This window comes from Atractosteus spatula, chromosome 5 (assembly GCF_055471065.1).
Source record: "Atractosteus spatula isolate fAtrSpa1 chromosome 5, fAtrSpa1.hap1, whole genome shotgun sequence".
Lineage (NCBI taxonomy): Eukaryota > Metazoa > Chordata > Actinopteri > Semionotiformes > Lepisosteidae > Atractosteus > Atractosteus spatula.
The window spans coordinates 30,264,435-30,286,177 of NC_142710.1; the positions used below are offsets into that span (position 1 = coordinate 30,264,435).

General features: G+C 38.0%; 1 protein-coding gene across 1 annotated transcript in view; it reads right to left on the bottom strand.

The window, feature by feature from the left end:
* hspa12a (heat shock protein family A (Hsp70) member 12A) overlaps positions 1 to 21,425 on the bottom strand; it is a 47,314-nt gene extending 25,889 nt beyond the window's left edge. The window contains exon 1 of the mRNA XM_088916598.1: positions 21,177 to 21,425. Within this exon, the coding sequence (XP_088772724.1) occupies positions 21,177 to 21,216 (40 nt within the window). The 5' untranslated portion in view covers positions 21,217 to 21,425. The remainder of the gene's footprint in view (positions 1 to 21,176) is intronic.
* Positions 21,426 to 21,743: the final 318 nt, after the last annotated feature.

Sequence of the window (21,743 nt, forward strand, 5' to 3'; positions counted from 1 at the left end):
GAAAAAAGAAAAAAGTGTCAGAGCTACATCTGATCCATTTTAGTACTTTTTTTTTTACACAAAGGGCTGCAGGTTTCTCTGGGAAAAGACAGCCTTCTTCTATCTTCTTTCAAGAATGAGCCGAATGAGATCTTGGATGAGAGATTTTTATGGTTCTTAAATTAACAAAATTATATTTTTGTGCAGGACAACAACATAGTGTAAAAAGAGGTACTCTTCCTCTCCTTCTATATGATGAATTGACCATAATTAGGGTAGAACAGGTACTACTGTAATGTGTTGATACGTAATTTGCACAATGCACACTTTTTTACACATGCATGTACTCATTCTTTTCAGGAATAGCCTCCTTTGTAATACATTATTTCCTGACAGTGAACAAAGAATAACTATGAATAATAATAATTGCTTACACTTATATAGCACTTTTCTGGACACTCTACTCAAAGAGCTTTACAGGCAATGTACTCCCCTCCACCACCACCAATGTGGACCATAGCCATAGTGCGCCAGAACGCTCACCACACATCAGCCATTAGTGGGGAAGAGAACAGAATAATGAAGCCAGTTCATAGATGGGGATTATAAGGAGGCCATGATTGGTAAGGGCCAATGAGAAATTTGGCCAGGACGCCGGAGTTACACCCCTACTCTTTTCGAGAAATGCCCTGGGGTTTTTAATGAACACAGAGAGGCAGGTCTCCGTCACTATACTGGGGCATTAGGACCCACACAGACCACAAGGTGAGCACCCCCTGCTGGCCCCACTAACACCTCTTCCAGCAGCAACCTTAGTCTTCTATCCAGGCACTGACCAGGCTCACACCTGCTGAGCTTCAGTGGTTTAGCCAGTGGTGAGTTACAGGGTGATATGACTGCTGGCAAGCAGCCGTATCATGATTATCTGAGTGTGCCAAATGCATTTTCCCTATTTTATAGATTGTTTTTGATCATTCTCAAAATATCCTCTGGACTTTGGATTTGGACTTACTTTGCCTCTCTTTCACACCAATTTGATTTCCAGAACCCACAACCACAACTCCCCTTACCAACGGCTTAAACGTCAGACTTGAGCATTCATTTGCATTCTGACTTGTATGCTAATTTGGTTGATTGACACTTGCAAGTAATTTTCTATCTCTCACACCTGAAGAAGGCTCCACGGCCGAACTTTGTGTTTTCTTTCTTCTTTTTTTCAGCATGGAATAAACCTATTACTTGTTAATTTTCTATCTCTGTCAACACAACACAACGTGACTGTCGTGGCATTTATTCTAACAATGGCTTTATGAATGAGATGAAAAGGCCACTGTCCAAAGTTGGAAGAACTAGTTGAATGAGAAATAAGCTAACATCATATCATTGCCCCACAAAGCAAAGCATCAAGGATATAATTCAGCCTTCCTTTATCGTGCTTTTCTGAAAGCAATATGTCACAATGCTCTCTACTTGCATGGCTCATGAGCTTCAAAACGTATAAAGGTAATAAATCAAACAACATGATGTGCTGTGCTGCCTTCAAAAAGACTTTTTTGTATCAATACTATACACAGTACAACTCCACAACCTTCACAGAAGGAATTGTACCATTCACAAATAATATACCAAATAAAATAAAACGTTGACAAAATTTTAAACAGGTGCTTATTTAAGAAGGAAGATAATTTGGCCAAGTAAAAAGATAAATATGAAATAAACTACAGGATTGAATTTACATAAATATGTAATGTTTCCGTATCAGTAGGAAACTTCAAACAGTACAAATTAATGCTATTTTACAGAGCAGAAATACAAAGGGCAATAAAAGAACATACAGCATCCCTAAACCATTATTATACATTATTTTTAGGCAGAAAGCAATTGCAAGGGTGCTGTAGGTTTACATCAGCTCACAAAACTAATTTAGAAAATCCTTTTTGGAGCAGAAAACAGTCAGAGATTACTGCACATTTTTTTCTCTTTCATGCCTTGAACCCTAATTTGTGTTATTTCAAAAAGTATTTCTAACATTCCAGAATGCTCAAACGGTTAATGCATTTTTTAAAATGACATTTGAGGAAAATTAGGATTGAATTTTGCAGTGCCACAATCATTGGTTTATTCGCCTTACTTAATAGCACCTGAAGAAAGGTCTTAACAATACAGACTGTGGCCCAAGGCCCATATATTAACCATGGCTGAAGATTGCCTCTCAGCGGGGTTGCATGTTATTTCTCTGTCTTCCAGATTGCTTGCCTTTCATCTACGGGAAAACTGAACATTCACAACCAACACAATGCACTTACTGTTCCATTACAGCTCTGAATTAGAGACCACCTGTAGATCAATTCTGTCCTTTTTGTTGAATTCGCTTATGCCTTGAAAAGCCTCTTTGCAAAAAAAAAAAAACATTTTTCTAAGAAAAATAATCAATACTTAGAGTGTAAAGGGATTGGTGCTAATAGGAGTTTACCTCAACAGTTGTGTTATTTTCCACAGCTTACTCACTCTTCTACCATATGCGGTTATATAAAGACATGAATCTCTCTTTACAGGAATAAAAGTCAACAGGGGTTGGTGGGGGGGGGGGGGGACTAGATTAAGCTCTTCAGAAAGTGATTTGCAAAGACTGCCCAAAAGTCTCCTGCAAACAAAGCCCTCATACTCAGAACTGAAATGTAAACAATACTGTAAGAGTAAGAAGCACATTCACATACAAATACATCTTCATTTACGTTGCAGTTTATCTGGACATTTCATGTTTTACTTCCCAATCTGTTGCTAAGGTATTTATATAGAAAAACGCATTAAATATCAGGGTGCATCTTTGCAAGGTTTATAGCGAACAATAATGAGAAATGCCTGCTATGCAAGTTCAGGAGTCCAGGGTTGACAGAAAAACTAAGGCCACAAGACATCTAAGTGAAGAAAATGAAAGACAACTTTCCACTTAATCTTTTTTTCCCCAATCCTTTTTTGCTGAGCTGTTGCTGCTCTTAAATAAAGGACCTATTGTAAAGTAAGGGGATGGGCTTCTGACAATAATTAGAATCCACGATTTAATCCATAGCATCTTAACCAAGACAACTTTCTGAGTAGAGGTTTTTTATATAGAAAAAGAGAAGAGAGTTTTGTTAAAAAACAGTTATGACACGACATCCATTTTCCCTCAACATCCTCCAAGACGAAATCTTGCATCTTACTTGGAATGTTACACAGGAAGCTGGGTAGGTCAACAGGGCACAATTCCTCTGAGAACTTCTCAGTGAACTTCAGTGCCAGCAGAAGGTTCATTGACTACAGAAGGAATCTAGAGCATGGCAGTAAGACATACTGTACTTAAGAATCGAAATACACTGAAAACCATTACAGAGAGAAAGGGAAACAGGCTACAGACATGAAACATGACTTAACTTCCATGAAGCTCAATTTACTGACAGTTCTGTCAATTCAATAGTCTAATTCTTTATTTTCTCTGTATAAAAACACTGAAATGAATATGAGTAAGATGACAGTACAGAACTTTGTAGTTCTCAGAATGTATTACCAGGAATATACAGTAATGACCCAGCTTTGATGCATTATTTTAAGGAGCTGTCTGAACTCACATTATTGTACCCATTCTGAATTACACTTAACAGACACACAGCCATAATAACTGTAGAAACAATGTCATGCTTGGACTACATTAAACATTATTTTTGCCTGTATAACAATACTTTGTTACAATCAGATTCTGGCTCTGAACTGTAAAGACTCCACGAGCTCTCCTACTTTATAGGCTGAAGATATTTAATCTGCACAATTTTTTGCAGATGTTGTTTATCTTTCCACTTTCTTCTAGACTCATCTTCCCTAAATGCAGAGAGGACTGTCAGGAAGTCACCCCTAGATCATAAACAATGGAGACATGTCCCCAAATGAATGAGATCATTAACAAATGAAAACATATTGATGGGTAGGAGTAAATTAATACTAAAAAGAACTGAAAATGTCTAAAATAACTGTGTACTTGTGGGTTACAAAATAAAAACAAGAAAGGGAACTCTTATATTCCATAAAGATCAGGTAGTATAGCAGGATTGGGCTCTGCATATTAAAATAAAGCATAAAACATACATACTGGCAATCTGTCAATAGATAGTGGATTACTGAAATGGGACATTTTAACTGCCAAACCACAATATTACACAACCCATTGAACACTGATCTTCTGCATCATCAAAACAGCTTTTTTAAAACATGACGCCCTTAACAATCAAGCTGTCAGGCAAATCCTCAGACTCGAGCGCAATCTCTGCTCATAAAAGGGTGCTCTGAATTGAGTCTTTAAGGAGACACAACTGCAAGAACACCAGCTGTCAAAAGGCCTGAAGTCAAATCCACATGCTAGAGCTTTCAGACTGTTGTTTAATTACTGTTTTCAAAATAGGTATTAATTTCAGTCTTTCTTAATATCAAAAGAGGATGGGGCAGTTTCTGTGGCCCCTCTCAGTAATGAATAAAGTGTTGCCAGATTAATGTATATAGTACTTGTATGAAGTCAATGAAGAGGCCAGAAAAACAGATTGTATGCAGTGGAAGTTACCTTCTCTACAAACAAACAATAGTTAATATAAAAACTTCCATGGGCAACACACTGGCCTTCTATACCCTAAATGACGTGTTCTACTGCAAAAGGCCATCACGCACAAACTAGCACCTGGATTCTGAGAATCCCTGTGGAGATATGTCATTCAATACTGATCAATTTTGTGCCAGTAATTTTGCTATTGGGTTTCCTTTAATTGCTTGCTATTACAGTCAATAAGATACATTACTGCTTCATGACTTACACAAATGTAGGGACTTATTGCTGTTTGGTACATTTTTTTAAAAAAAAGACCCATTTGTTCCTTAAACTTATAATTCAACAAAAATCCACAGAACATGATTGCCTGAAACTGATTTAATACAACCTATTGTACTCACTGAGCTGCAAAATCCTTTAATGGAAATGAACCCTGCTGGGTGCTTACAGTGTTTCCTTATGAATGTTCAAAAACATCCCTTTCTGTCTGTTACAAAACTAATCACTGGAAAAAGATTATCAAAATATTTTTTAAGATATAACACTGACTATTTTTTTACACTTTTTCAGTAGCACAAAACATGAATAGGTTGCTATGGAAATGGCAAATGGGAATATATAGTGCAATTCCTTTCTTGCAGAAAATCAAAAGCTATACTTTAAATAAAGCATTCTAATTAGGGTGACATGGACTGTAACGTTTCCATATTTCAAGTCACTGAATTCCCCTTGTTTTCCAAGAAACTGAGTGTGCTCAATGCATTTGAAATCTGAAGTTCACTAGATATCCAGTTTTGTAGTGCCTGTATGGCTTATATCACACTGTTTTCCCTAAGGTAACTCCTCCCAAAAAACATCTGCAATATTGTAACCTTTTAAAAGGCAACAAATTAAGCCACTCTTAATACCAATATCTTAAATATTATTCAGACGTTATTGCTTTCAGCATAAATATAAGCTGACATACTGTATAGTGTTTGTATATTCTTTGCCATTGTTAAGACCTAGACGAGCTCAATTGCTCATCTCAAGACAGAGTCACTGTTAACGTTGCCTAAGAAAGTACTATGCAACATTTTATGAATCCCCCACTACCCTGTACTGGATGAAGAAATTCTTAAATGGATGGATGGAATTTATAGATCCCCATTTCATCTGAAGAAGAATAGAGGATAAACACGTTCAGAGATTAAAATAAACCTGTTTGCAGTAATATATCTAACTCTGTGAGAGGAAGCAGGAAGCCAAAGAAAACAAGTTTCAAAAAGGCATTCTAAAATCCTATGATTGCTACTGAGAAGAACAAAAGTGCAAAAAGATTTGTCACAAAGGTGTTGCTGACAATTCAAGATGACAACACCTGAGCACATGTAATAAAATGTTTGCTAAAAAGAGGTGCTGCACACTAACCAGAACACCATGTGACAGAAAATACTGATTAATTAAAAGCAGAAGCACAGGCCAGGGTGACAAGGGTGGTTCTTCGTGTGCCTAATGGGAAACCAGCCCAAGCAGTAAGATTTACTGTATAATGGGAAAGAAGGTGGTCAAAATAAAGGAAAAATCAAGAAACAAAAGTTGGCACAGGAAGTCATGTAGCTCTTTTTATCAAAAGCTTTCTAGATTTCCATTATTAAGAATAATTACATTTTCAAAACTATTTTGGTAAGATTGTACTTTAAACTGAATACAAATTCAAAGCATACTGAGAAAACAGGCCTAATTTGTCAGATAAGGATACAATTACTGAATATTGGAATGCTGTTCTTCATACAATATATTAAGGCCTTACAATAGAAACATCAATACTTGCCTTTCCTGCAATTTAACTCTGGAACTAAAGTACCAAATATAGTTCATTTGTATATATCTTAGCAGTATCACAAAACAGGAAATTAACATTTTGGAAGTTAAATATAGGTTGACCAGGCTGTCCAGTTTTACAGGAAGTGTTAGACCTGATGGACTTAAACAAATCTATTTTAGGTATAAGTTAATAACATAAGATCTTCAATCTTCCAAAATGATAAAAACTACATTTTCAAGCACAACTGTATATCCTAAAGGCACAAAATGTGGTAACCAACATAAGAAAGCACTTCAATAATTTCATGCTAATGTTGTTTTCTACTGCAAAGCATTTTCATTGCAACACAATATCTCATTTTTCTCATCATTTATCATTGTCTACCTGCAAGGGACATAAATACAGAATTCAGAAACCTTTGCAACCGGACGGAGTGCACTGTGGTCAGTAGACCGTAAAGCTGTGAACTCTGCCATTTCCTTCTCCATTAGTCTAAAAGCCAAAGAAGTCTTGAAACCATATCTACATGTTCTAAGGGGCTGAAATCTCTATAATATTTTAGCTTTATTATTACTACTATGACATAGAAAGATCTTGCTACTCTGTAATTATTTTATGGGTTAGAAAGTACTGTTGTTTTGTGCCACGTCTTGGTACTGGTCAAACTCAGATGCAATACATTCATTTAGGACCCGTGTCCAGCAGTTAAGGTGATTAACAAGCACATTTGAAGCTATTTGTTGTGGTGGTAGTAGCAGAAGTTGAGAGGCATAAATAAATCATAGGCAAGATGTAATCCACGAAGAAAATGTATGAAAATAAGATTTGCATAATTTCTAAAAACTGGTCTACTGCAGTTGTTGTGTGAGAAAAAATTAAAGAACATCATTGACTAAAACTGTAGGGTGAGTCTTGGTCACCTTTTTTCTTAAAAACCATGTTCCTTGTCTTACAGCAGTCTGTATGAACATCCATTCATGCTACTATGTAGTAAACTGTGAGCACAGTAAAAACCAAGAGGTCATTTTTCAACTGCCTCCAGCTGGCCAAATTCCCAGACAAAAAGAGCACGAAACATGTGTTGCAACAGCTGGAGACTGGAAAAAACTGTACATCCGAATCCCCTTAGCTCGAGCATACAATCAAATGACAATCAATGCACGGCTTCAAAGCTACAATGCAGGCCTATACCATGACCTAAAACTAGAACTTCGACAAAAGTAATCCCTGTTTCTCCAGAACCCACACACGATATGGAATATGTACCCAGATAATAAAAATAAAATCACATTTTAAGCATTAAATATAGACTTTTCATATTTGGAGATACATGAAAAACGGCCCATGTTCAATAATGCAATGCTTTAAAAACATATTCCCCATTTTGCTATACAATTCTTGAGTACCTAAGGAGTTTTAGGTAAGTATTATTAGGTCAGTAAGCAAGCTGTTTGTCTGCTTTCTGAGGCTCATTAGTGAGTCTGTAAATAAAAGGCTCTAACTGCAGTATTTAAATTTTACACCTCCAAAAGCAGAGTGTTTTTAAGCAACATTATTCCAAGAATAAATCAGATTTTTTTTAACTAAAGAACAGTTACAGTATTTATTATATAATAATGCATGTGAATACAGCTGAACAAATTGTACAAATAATCCTTTCCATGCACAGCATTATACTGTGCAATCTAGTTTCATTCAGGAACATTTACTTTGTATTTAACTTATTTTACAAAAATAGCTTTTCGAAGACCTTTCTGTTATTTTGTATTTAACACTGTACAAAAAAAAAACATTTTTTAACACGTGAAGCATTTCATAATGTGGGAAACGAATTGGAAACAAGTGCTAAGGAGTGCTGTTATAAGAAAGGTACCAAAATAAGAACCGAGGACTTACTGATAAAAATGAGCCTTATTCTATATGAAATAATAGGCTTAATTTTCTTAACTTTGGCTCAAAAGGAACAAGACACAGGAATCCAGGATCAATTTATTGATTGTGTCTGCACGCCTAGGTAACACTGACCTGCCACGGGTCTGGTAGTCTGAGACAAAAAGACACCTGGTGCATTAAACTGAATGTAGCTTGAATAGATTATTATTGAAGTTGAATAAAAGCACAAACCAAGGTCGATTCAAATAATCTAATGGCTATATTTTGTTTTCTTCCCGAAACCCACACATGTTGGTAAGATAAAATACCTCCCCCACTTCGTCACAGAATATTTCACACATTTAGATCTTTTCAATGACGATTTCTTGAGAATCTCCAATTAGCTGTCGGGTTGCTAAACCTGGCAGAAAACAACACTGTCCACTGACTCCTCAGTGTGTTCATGACAATAGAACAATTCAGCCTCATGCAGAGAAAAAGCCAGACTCATTGAAGGTGTTGGCGGGGCAGTGCTCTCTTTGTTCAGGGAAACAGGAATCAAGTGCTTAGCCCCCGCCAGGAGGGGCTCAAGGGGATCCTGCCTTGAACTAATGAGATCATTCAAGCAGAGCTTCCACCCACCTGTAGGCCACTCATCTCCACCACCCACATGTGCCCAACTTTAAAGCAAAGGGTCAGAATTTCTCTAGACCAGGGGTCGGCAGCCTACAGCACGCATGCCATTATTGGCAAGAATCGTCATCTCTAATGGCACATGCAATACCAAGCCACAAGGAAATTAAGTCAGAGAAATGATAGAAAACCATGCTTGACTGTTCTGTAATCCTCTACAATATGCTATCCAATCAAAAAGGTATTTGGCGTAGAAAGATTTCACTTGGTTTATTTACTGCATTATATTTAGAAGGGCTACCCTATTGTTTTCACCGGAAAGCTCACAATCTGTGCAGCTGATAACATTTTTCACACACACACAGCAAAGCCAGATGTTCATCCATTTCAACCATTTAGAGAGATGAACGAGGAGTTTTTCAACATGAAACATTTCACTGCCCCCAGCATTTGGATCAACATACTGTACCTCAGTGAACAGGTACAGTATTTTCACATATGAAGTCAGTTCTTTGTTCCTTCGGTTGCTGGTAAACAACTGAACACTCAGAGGCTTGTGTGCTGCTCAGTGTCAAGCTACTGTCCGAGACTGGAGAACTGAGCAAGGGAAAGCAAAGCAAGTAACACACTAAATGGTAAGATGTACATATTAATTAATTAATTTTAGATATTATATTTTAATATTACACAATTGTTAACGAAAATATAAGTAAGACTATTATTAACATTAGAAAAGTATCAATAGCACACAAATTCGTAAAAACAGGTGCATGTGCTAACTCTTTGCACGCTCCTTCTGAAAGGCTGCTGACCCCTGATCTAGATACTGCACAGTACTTAATTGTGCTCACCTGCATGCCATAATACCTGCAGGCAAAAAGAAAGAAGAATGTGTTTAAAACAGTGCTTAAATGTTGTTTTTTTCTTTCTGACACTGAATATAGGGTCAGTCCTGAGAGGTAGTAAAATATCTATTGCCTATCTTTTGCAGAAATCTCATATGCGTGCTAGCCAGGTTAATTGTAAGGAACAAGTAAAGGTTTATTCCACACTATATCCAATTTAGCCTTTAAGCCTTCTTCCTTCTGCATCTTCTGCTGGAGTTAACCTTTGCTTGCTCCTTTACAGCTGACACATGCTGATGCAGCTCCCCAAATCAAACCTCCTGAGATTACTTATATTACACAGTGGCTGGCTGGGTTGGTCTGGAGAGCAAAAAGCCAACATCCATCATCCACATCTCCTTTACAGCAGCCCTTCCCCTGAGAGCAGTGACGGCAGAATTCAGTATATAACAGTGGTTTAAATTATTTGAGAGGCATGTATTTAATATTATAATGAATCCACTACAGAACATATCCATGATGGTACTTGCAAGTGAAAGTATCCAACTTTGTAAATAACATCTGCCTTCTTTTGAGCCAACGTGCTTGAAGCAAGAAATGTATTAAATCAATTACAACTCTTAGTATTATCCTTCACATGGTACAGGGATGATGAAAGAGTATGACCTAGTTCACATGCTGGGTTATAATAATACATGACAAGTGCTATTTCTTAGGAAATCCCTACAAAAATCATTCTAGCAACTTCTGCACTTTTTTTATCTGCACTCATTTTCTGCAAGAGTTAAGAATGTCCAAATGCTTAAAAGAAATAAAGCTTATTCCATATTTGAAAGGATTTTTTTTCTATTTTACCAGCCTAAGGAGTGCCAACTCAAAAGAAAGACTATCTCAACATTACAGCTGACACTTGAAATTCTCAGTCCTGAGCAGTGCAGACTAGACAGGGAAAAGATGTAATATGAAGGAAGCTGAATTCGCAGATGCTGGAAAAGGTTTAGATTTGTATTTAAAAACAATAGTAATTTATAATTGACTACAAACCACATTTTAACACATTGTAAAACTGCTTTGAAGCATAGCTGTCTGCATTCTACCACGACACAGGCCAGAAGAAAAAAAGACCAGAGAAAATATTAGCACATTCTAAATTCTAACACTGACAAGAAGCAAAGCTACAGTAGATAATACAGGCAAATTCAAAGCTCATTTTGTAAAGTAAATCATATTGGAAAGATGTTTCAGAAGACTGCAAAGCATGTTTGACTTTTTATTTTTTTATCTCTTCTTTTCACAATTGAAAAAGTATTCAGATTTTGGCTGCACTTAAAATGTTTTTGATTGCTCATAACGTTAATAGAATTAGGTTCTACTTGTTGAATTTTTGAAGTTTGCATTTCAATTCCAGTTTCTAAAGACCCGAATAAGAAACAGCGCAATCTGTTTTAAACCAATAAAATAGTCTTACCATAGGGACACCTTACATTTGACCTTTAATCAGGAGTTTTTTGTTCCCTCTGTTTTTTAAAAATAAAACAGAAAAATCACAAACACTGCTTAACACAAGTTTTTGATTTTAGGCTGTAGTAATGCATTTAGTCAACATTGTCTATTTTACCGCAACAGTTTTCAGTATGAAAGAGCGATTGAATCAAGGTAAAAAGAAGGGATCTAAAAGATGAAACAGCATCAATAAGAATCAGATTATATATTTCAAAGACATCTCTAAAGATACCCCCATGGACAGAAACCCTAATGTTATTGCATCTCCATTTTTCAATAAAATATAGACTACACATTATGGTAAAACTGAATTATTACCGATTTATGGGATATTTTGACTTCCTGGAGGACGTCACTTGATTTAGTAATGCGCTAATGCAGAGTTTTTGTTCCCATTATTACAACGTGTTGTATTACAAGTATATTTTTGATTGATTAATCAACTTAATTGCATTCACTACCATCACAAATGCCGCACCCAAACAGATGATACATGGCAGGCCTGCTACTTATTAGCACAGGTGGAGATGTCTGACATTGTAGATTTAGGAGGGAGTTTTTGAAAGGTCAGACTGTGAAAGCCCAGCGTGGACTTTGGTCAGCACACTGGAGTTAAGTCATTCAGGAAGCACGATGTAATTCTCAAGATTTGTTACGGCTTGTCTCTCTCAAGGCACTGCAGACACGGACAATTCAATTTAGTCTTCAATTTTACACAATACCAGACTGTGTGAATTCAATAAACACAGCACTAGGAGCAGCAATGCGCTTTGTTGTTAGCCCAACAAAACGTACTAGAGCCCAACCTTTTTCCGTGCATTCCCAGAAAAAATTATTTTAATATTTCGCCAACTAATTGCACACAAAATACACAACTGATTAGGCGCAATCAGAACCTGGAATTCTGGTGGAAAAGGATTTGATTTCCTTGGGGTTTTCCAAGAAGCACACTTCATTTCAGTTTCCAGATTGAAAAATCAGACAGAGAAAGAAAACACAACTATCACTTCACTTCAACTCCAAATATCTTACAGGAGAGAGAAAGTTGAGATACTCTGCATGTGTTTTGATCACTCCGACCTACAGTATTTTAACATACAAGCAAAAGAGATGTCTCCTCCAGTGAAGTGACTGTGTCTGCACAGCTGGATTTGGTTGTGCTTCTGCTGTCTGCTCTCTCATGGGAACCCGAACTCCTCTCCTCACAGATGCATGCTGATGCTCTCTGGAGAGGAAGCTCAGTGGTCCAGCCCTTAAGGAGCACTCTCTCCAGGAACTGACTGCATTCCAATGAGGGGCCTCAAGTTTAAGGAGACAGAAAATGTAAAGCGAATCTTGCTTAACTTATAATTCCTTTTCCTCTGCCTCTCCATCACTTCCAAAGTTTTCTCATTTGTACGTAGAACAGATATATCCTAATTACACATCTTTCCATTAAATATATATTATCTCCTACCCAATCCCAATATTCAAAATGTTCAGCTTTGCCAAGTTTAACAGCTCTGGGAGGCCTTTGTGAAAGGAGGTGTGGGGGAGTTAAAGAAATATGATACTTATCATTTCCTAGCTCTCAGAAAATACATCTTCAGGACTATTTATCACGTGTGTTAAATTTACCTTAAATTCACCAAAACAATGTCATCAGAACTGCACTGACCTAAAGACCCTTCCCACAGAACTGATTACATTCATGCAAAGATCAGCGCTGTTTGCAATGCAATGCAGGGAATGGAAGAAATGTCTGTAATGCTTGGCCCCTCCTTCTGCATTTGGAGTAGATTCCTGCATCTGTTCTTTTTTTCTGGTCTTGCTGTTCTTTACTCTGCCTGACCACATGTGTGAACAGTCATATCACATACTTCAGAGGAATGTGAAGATTAGACCACCATGGTGTTCCAAAACTCCAAACTTTAACTCTTAACGATCTGAGTAAGCATAAGAATAACAGGTGGAAAAAAATGTATACATTAAAAATTAATCTCTGTAAATAGGTAGGTAGGTCCCTTATCAGGCCATAAAGGCCCATGGGGGAATGGGGGGCAAAGGCCACCACTTTTCTTGACCATCCAACACTAGAGGTGGAGGTGATGTGGTCAGCATCACGCTCCGGCCGGTCAATTTCCCCTGGAAGGATTAACCCCTGGTACTCATTTGGAAAGCAGGCTGAGTGGACCTTGGAGCCGTCTGGAAGGAATTAGAGCAAGCTACTGTACATTATTCGCCCCTACCTGGGATTAAGCCTGGGACCTTCCGGTCTGGAGTTAGATGCCCTTGCCGTCTGAGCTACCAAGGCTCCAGTCTCTGTAAATAGTACTCTTAATTACTTTAGTATACTTGCTTTTCTCGAGTTTTCAAAACTATCTAGGAGGAATACATTTAATTGTACTCAGATTTACACATCCTGATCATTTGAAAAAAGTTGTATTTCCAGTATTCAGGAAAGGATCCAGATTCAAATAAAAACAAATTATGCTTTCATCATCCTGTGTCAAGGTTTACACTAGAGTCTGATTGTCTTAGAGTTAGAACAATGTCTAGGTCTAAATATGATCCCTTCCTGAAAAAAAACTTGACCCTGATTAAGTTCCACATAATCCTTGCACATATTAGAACAGTCGCATCACATAGCACTGGGTACTTCCTATAAAAGAGCATACATGAGTCCATTCTAAAAAAGGGGTGTAAACAACACTAGGCAACACTGTTTACATGTCATAATCAAGAACAGAACCAGTTCTGCATTTCATAACGTTATACTGAAAAATAAAAAAAGAATAGCACATTGCTACAAAAAAGTAAAAGAAAACATTTGTATTTGGAAAAGGGGTAGAGAGATATTTAACAAATACACAATAAACAAATGAGTCTTTGGGTGCCATAATGTTAGCTTTAACTGTTTCTCCTTATGGTATCCTACTGATCCATCTCTCAGTTTTATGGTACACCAAATAGGCCAAATATTATTATGCAACTATTATATCCTTCACCATTTTTTTAACACACAGAGAATCAGTTGGCAGGTACATTACTGTAATATCATGGTCATGGTTAAAACTTTACGTATCTATTTAAAAGGCACTGCCTTTAGTAATAAAAGGGGTAAATGTACTTATTCCCCTCTCTCTAAAAGGGGACCTGCAATCACAAATATTGATCTGGAATAAAATAGTCATAACAGCTTGAAATGTTGACCGGGTACAAGTTGTTTTATTTCTCTACCACACAACTATGAACTGCTCCAATAATTTATTGATAAAGATGGAGAAGACTATTTAGCAAATCCTTTCAAGATATGTGAAGATCTAGGGCTTCAAGACATGTTTCAAAAGACATCCTGCACTTCTAACTCATAACCAGGAAAGCAAAACACTCTAAAAGCTCTCTACCATAAACGGGGTCACACATTTTCAGATATACAGTAGTTTCATGTATAGTTGCAACACCTTTTATTTACTCTGATTCGAAATGTACGGAAAGCTCCAAATTCTACACGACTGCAGAAACAAAAATTGTGCGGAGAAACCTGTTTTGGCTTCATTTGGCTTGATTGTAATATAGCATGTCTGCCTAAATTGTGTGGAACACTCTTTTCAGACTCTCTTTAGACTGGAAGAGCTGCTCTCTGCTCCCCGTGGACCATCAAAGTAAGATAAAAAGCACAGAACAAACATGATGAGAAAGCAGGGCACTGCTGACTGCATCTGACTCATCCTGCACACTGAGGGGACACATAACTTCCAACACACAAATATCTGCACTACACATTTCTATTGTGCATGCAGCACTGGAAAAAATGCAGCTCCCGTTGCAAAAAGTCTAACAGGATCCTAAAAGTGTGTTTTATGTTATAATTGCGTGAGTGTGTTTATGAGCTTAAATATAGACTTTACTGTTGGAAGAAAAATGGAAAATAGAGTTCCTGCTCATCCTGCATCACACGCCTGAAACAACATTTTTACTATTCATGTAAAGAATAAGCCGACAAACCCTATGCCGTTTAAACCCTTTGAAGCCACTTGAGCGAAGGCTTAACCTTTGCTTTGCCGGAGTGTCAAATTAGTTCCCCTGGTTCTTGAAAGGGAATATGCCACTGTCCTGCAGAAAGGAGAGCTGGAGCAATGTGTTTCCCCTGCCTGAACAATAGGTTCTTTGTGGCAGCTTCCCAAACAGACACCATGGGAATGTGCATGACAAGAACACCCAACAACAGAGATTCTGCTCAAGGGTTTCACACCCACTACGGTCTCCATACCTCAGGAAGACCAACACTAGCTACCAACGAGTTGTTCTCAATTGGACGTTCAAAGGAACAGTTCAGAAAGATTTCTGGTGCTCCTAGTTGTTCACTAACATCTTCACATGACTTAAGCATAAGGTGCCACCTCTGAATCTTGCTCTTTTTATATTACATGTTACCTGAGTTCCAGACTGTAGGCATCTTATTGTTTTAAAACAGACTGGCAATGCAATAAATTATTCTTGATAAGAAGAGCTGGCTGATTGTCAAGCACAGTAGTGCATGAGCTTCAATCAACTGTGGTCACCCCAGCTCCTCAAGAAGCAGAGTCTCTTCTGATTGTCACTGGATGGGAGCTATCACGTCTTTACACTTACTAATCTTCTGCTTGACGGCTTGAAATCAACCTTTGACACATGTTCACCCACATCCACACATCTATAAAGAACAGGAGCAGAATAAACGTAACAAAAACACAGTTCTAATGGCACAAAGCCAAAACATTTTAATTTTTACCATTAAAATATAAGAATATTATAGGCTTGGTTTTGAAGTGTGGACTATTGGCACTGTACAATTTGCTATGATGTTTATTAAATGATAAAGAGCAATTAAATATATAATGATAGGCAAGGAGTGATGTTAAGTTTTTATACAGTTTTCAACTTTACTCTGAAAAAACATCTTCTGTACTTCTTTTCTCTAAAAAAGTGAAAGACATTTGACCACTGACATTTTTGAGACTTTTGACCTTCTGCTTATTTTAAGTCAACTCACTTTGTAGTACTACATCATTCATGACCTTAACTATTAATCATGCATCCATAATAATTTACACATACTGGAAAATCCCAATTATATGCTCAAAGTCTGCAACTTTCTAAATGTCGAAATACCAAACTGTTAAAAGTCCTCAACCAGTCATCTTGTACTGTAAAGTCAAGAGATTAGACTACCTACAAACAACACGTGAAGTCTGACAGCACATTTTACTCTAGCCATAATGGTGTTTACAAACAAAAGCCTGGTGCGCTGAACAAACTACGATTAAAGGTTCTAACTTGGGCTTCAGTGCAGATAAAAATCTAGCAACCACCCAATTGATCCTAAGAAAATTCACAAAAGTACACTGTATTCTGGCTTGCACCCATTGCTTGCTGGGATAGGCTCCTGTGAACCTGAGATGGAAGGAGTGGTTAGTAGATGGATGGATGGATGACTTATCTTGGCATATCCACCACATTAGACCATAATAAAGTTTACAAAGAAGAGAACGCCATTCAGGCCCATCTAGTCCATCTGGTAGGCAATACCAACACACACAGATGTTAATTAACATGCTTCTTTTAAAACGGTTTTTCTCATTCAAATTTCATACACTTGCTGTTCTTGTTAGAGGGTGTGTTCCTGACATGTTTCTGTACTTTGCAAGTCACTAGGAGATTTTGATTACTGCTGTAAAAGACATGCAGTTGCTTTTTCCTCGGCGAGCCTGATGAAGAAAAGAGATTTAAAGTAATGTCAGTAATAGGCCAGAAAATGCATGTAATGGCATGAGTGGGTTTAAATGTCAGAAAAACAACCCATGCTTTGTAATTAACAGGAAAGCTTTGCAGCTAAACTAATGATCTATGCAGTGTATAATGAAAACTCATTTAGTTAGACCATAAAAATGTAATATTATTCATAAACTCTAATCTATGTAGGAAAGCAATACATCATCTGTCCTTGTTGCATTGTTACATTGGTACAGAAAGACTCCTACTGGGATCTTAGAAATGGAGAAAAAACAACCGACGGGATGTGATACTCTGTAAATGAAATCCAGATTAAATTGACTCTTTTGGATATATACATTGTCCTCAAAACTGCTGTCATTAACCTGTGCCAAAAAAGTCACACATGACTCTGGAAAACCTAAACAATTTTCGCCTCATCTCCAACTTGCAAACATTCTAGAATGTGCTGTCACATTTCAGTTAAACAACCACCTCATTGCGAACCTCACCAATCTGGTTTCCAAAAACTTCACAGCACAGAATCTGCCCTGGTCAAAGTCACTAACGATCTTCTAATAGCTCAAAGATTTTGGTTCTCTTTTGATCCTCATTCTTCTTGATCTCAGTGCTGCTTTTGACACTGTTAATCATGATATCTTATTTTCTCGTCTTTGGATTGGGTTTGGAGTTTCTGACACTGTTCTTAAAATGGTTCAAGTCTTACCTCACTGATCACTGTCACGTTGTCTCTCTTGTCGGATTTAGGTCTGAAACTGGACTCGTTAATTCTGGTGTTCCTCAGGGCTCAATACTGGGCACCCTACTTTTCAGCATTTACACGTTTCCACTTCATCAGCTTTTAAGATCATATGGCCTCAACTATCACTTATATGCTGACGATACTCAGATCTACATTCATACCAAACCTGACACTGATATGGCTGTCTCTATTCTCTCTAATTGCATCTCCAACATTAAAAACATGGATGACTCAAATTTTTCTTTATATAAACTGTGACAAGACTGAAGTTATGCTTATTGCCACCCCCCATCAACTTTGTGAAGCCAATGCTATAACCCTATCTGTGGATGGTACTGTAATTGAACTTCAGTCTAAATTGAAAAAAATGGGGGTGATATTTGATTCACGCTTGACATTCAACCCACATGTGCAACATATTGTCCAAACATTTTTCTTTCACCTCAGAAATAATTGCTAACTGTTGCTGAAAAGCTGATCAACACATTTGTCTTCTCCTGAAATGATTTCTGTAATGCTCTACTCACTGGGGTTTCTAAATCCACACTGAACAAACTCAAGTATGACCAAAATTCAGCAGGCAAAATCCTGACCAGATCTAGTGCAGGTGATCACATTACTCCTATCCCGGTTGTCCTTGCACTAGCTTCCTGTCAGGTTTCGTGTCGACATCAAAATCCTCATGCTCACCTTTAAGGCTCTGCATGGTTTGGCACCTCAGTGCCTGTCTGAACTATAATCGCAACCTTCGCTCTTCTAATTCTGGTTTCCTATCTGTCCCCCTATCTACACTCTACGGGTGACAGGGCCTTCTCCTGTTATGCCCCAAAGTTCTGGAACTCTCTCCCTAAGGATATCAGAGAGTCACCTTCCCTAAACTCTTTCAAATCTAGACTCAGAAGCCTCTGCTTTAGAATGGCTTTTACTTAACTGGTTCTGTTATTTACCCCCTTTGCTCCTACCGTATTCAGTAACCCCATCTACTGTTCCTCACACTGTGTTTTTTCATTGTGCTTATCTTGTGTATATTGTATTATTGTTGTTGTTCTGTAAAGCGCTTTGAGAAGCCACCTAAAGGCACTATATAAAGTTTATTATTATTATACTTTGTAGTGCACAGTCTAATTTCTCCCATCCATCATAAACCCTCTTGTAACTGGTAACTGGCTACACAGAGTCTCAGAGTCTATTCCAAAAAAACGGGGCACATAGAAAGACTACATCCTGAGCAGGTTAAAAGTGTCTTGCATGACACTATTATACATTGGGCACAATTCACACACACCAATTGACCAACTGGTTAATGAAAACCACAGCAATACAGAAATCCCACATGTATACAGGGAGAACGCCAGACATAAGACACACCATGTTATAATCACACACCGGATCCAAGATTTGTGAAACTTGATTTTCAAATCAATAAAAATTCCTTTAAACTTTTCAATTTTTTGGTCAATCTCCACAGATAAGCATATCTTTTAGACGTCTTGCCCATTTCAATGTCAATATTAATTAGTTTTACACAGTAAAGCAACATTTAGTACACAAGTAACACCAATAACAGAGATACTCAAGAACACTGCTGACACAGAAATAAAGGCCTAAAACAAAGCTGCTGGCAACATGACGTCTTCACTCATCTCATGTTTGGCTTATACAAACATTTATATAAATTGGAAATACATTTAGAATAGCAGATTATTTAATATTTCCTTAGGCCCTGCCTCATACATGTGTGTTGCATTACCCCACAGGTAAATAAAATAGATTGGTGATATACTGTACAGAGAGAAAAGGTCTGTATCAGCAGTCAAATGGACTTGCCCATGCTGGAATACACACTTCTTCAATCACAGTTATAACAAATAAATGTGTTAAACCACCCATACTTGACAGACTATTCTTCCCCATCATCCATCATTCATCCCAGGCAACTGCTGCAGTAATGGATTGGTGAGAATGCATTACGGCATACTGCTTGATCTGTTTCTGTAGCTTCACTGCAGGGGGATAACAAGTGACAGCTTAGAAATCTGACAACCAGTGGCCATTCTCCTGCGAGAACCTGAAAGCATGAAGATATTTTCAACAGATATGGAAAACACCAAATTGAAAATTCTGGCAAAATGGAAACTGTTTCAAAGGCATGAATTGCACAAAAATACTGCAGGCCTGTATTACTTTTACCATGTAGCAATGCCTGTCCATGCAAAAGCTTAGTCTGGGTTTGTGTGCTGCACTATTATAATTCAGTTTAGTTTATCAGCAAAAGAGATTTGAATGGGATGTAAGGACCACTCCCAAGTGTCATGAGCGCTGATGTCAGACAGTCTATTGCTCTGTCCTTCTGAAGGGCAGACGGTGCCTTTTCTTTCGTAAAACTCCTGCAGGAACACTCCCTTGTAAGTTATTGCAAATCTCATCTACAACACTGCCAATGAAAAACATATTCATCTAAGCATCTCATAACTTTTCTCTCTCCTGAAACAGGAGAGGGCATCAGCTACAGTACTGTATGCCACAGAAACCATCCTTAGAGCAACAGGAATAACCACAGCAGAGTGAAAGGAATCCTGTGTCATTGAGGTACAACAAAAACACTCTTAAATGTAGAAACTGTGTCCAATCATCCCCGCCGAGTTGGTGGTAGAAGTAATCACAGAAGAAAAAGACAAATGGGTGAAACGTCCAAGCCGCAGTATTGTTTTACCTGGCAGGGAGCAGCGCATGCAGTTTTGCTGCATTGAATCAGAATCCCCTAGGGACCGGCCATGTGACTCCATTCCGCACCGCCATGGATGATGGAAGTCAAAACTCAGATGTGATTTTTCTTAACCTCTAGATTTTATCCCTTTTTATGGAAAGGGACCACGTTTATTTTCTCGTTTTTACCTTAAATATCCATTGTCCAGAGTTAGCCACTCACGCAGTTCTAATAACAATAACGCACTTTAATCCGTATTACTTGGTAAAAATTGTGTTTTCAGGTTTTTGGAACAGAATCATAGAATTATGGAAAGTACCCACCGCCAAGTTCGCCAATTAAATTTTCCCAGCATTGAGTAATAGGTTTTGAGCAGTGCATGTGTGGCCATATTAGCATTCCGTCAATAAAAGGCTCATCAAAACCCTTAAAGGAATATATACAATTCATAATCGGGTTTGAACGTTTCCAACTTCAAGCCTTCAAAGTGGTCTGTCAAAGCTTGAAATCACAACATACTGCACAAGCTTGTAGTTAGTACATCGTTCCTCTCGGTTTACATGGGATTCGCAATACATTACCTAACCCACTTTCAGAATCTAGGGAAGGAGGAAAGAAAAAATGGAGATAAAAAACAAAAATGCAGTCTTGTAGACCATTTGGGCTATTGCAGATGTGCACGCCTATCCATCTCTTCACTGGCCGTCCTCGCAGTACTACAGCATAGCTTTACAGGTTTGAATCATAAATAGAATAGTTTTTACCTGCAGTTCCGGTGTCTGTCGCCGATTCTCTCTCAGTCATTGTACCCGCTGTTTGATCTTTCTTTGAAGACACCCCAAAAGAATTAAACCATTTAGTCTTAGAGGGGAAGAAAAACGTTCTTGCTCACTTTGCAGCCTGTAGCGTTGGGTGATAAAAGCCTACTTTTATGCTTCGCTGCAGGGGCTCTTTCCCCTCCGTTCTCTCTTCTCCCCCCTTGCTCCTAAGTGCCTTCCCACGGATGGCGAGGCAAATTTCACATTAAAAGAAGCCCAGACTGACCCGTGAAACAGCGAAACGCCTCTTGTTGAATGTGGCAGATACCGCAAAAAGAAGACCGAAGCAATTGCTGGTTTCTGATTGCCAGTTCTTCCGTGGAGCCCCTCCCCTCACTCTTCACTACGGCTCCCAGGCAAGGAAATACTTCCCATTCCGCAGTACTGCAACCTGAAAGCTGAAGGGATGCATTTGTGATTTGTGGAGTAGCACTTTTTCCTCCCCCCTTCTCCCATTGCCAGAACATAAGCTAGTCAACCGTTGCAAAAACAAGTTTATTAGCCATTCATGCT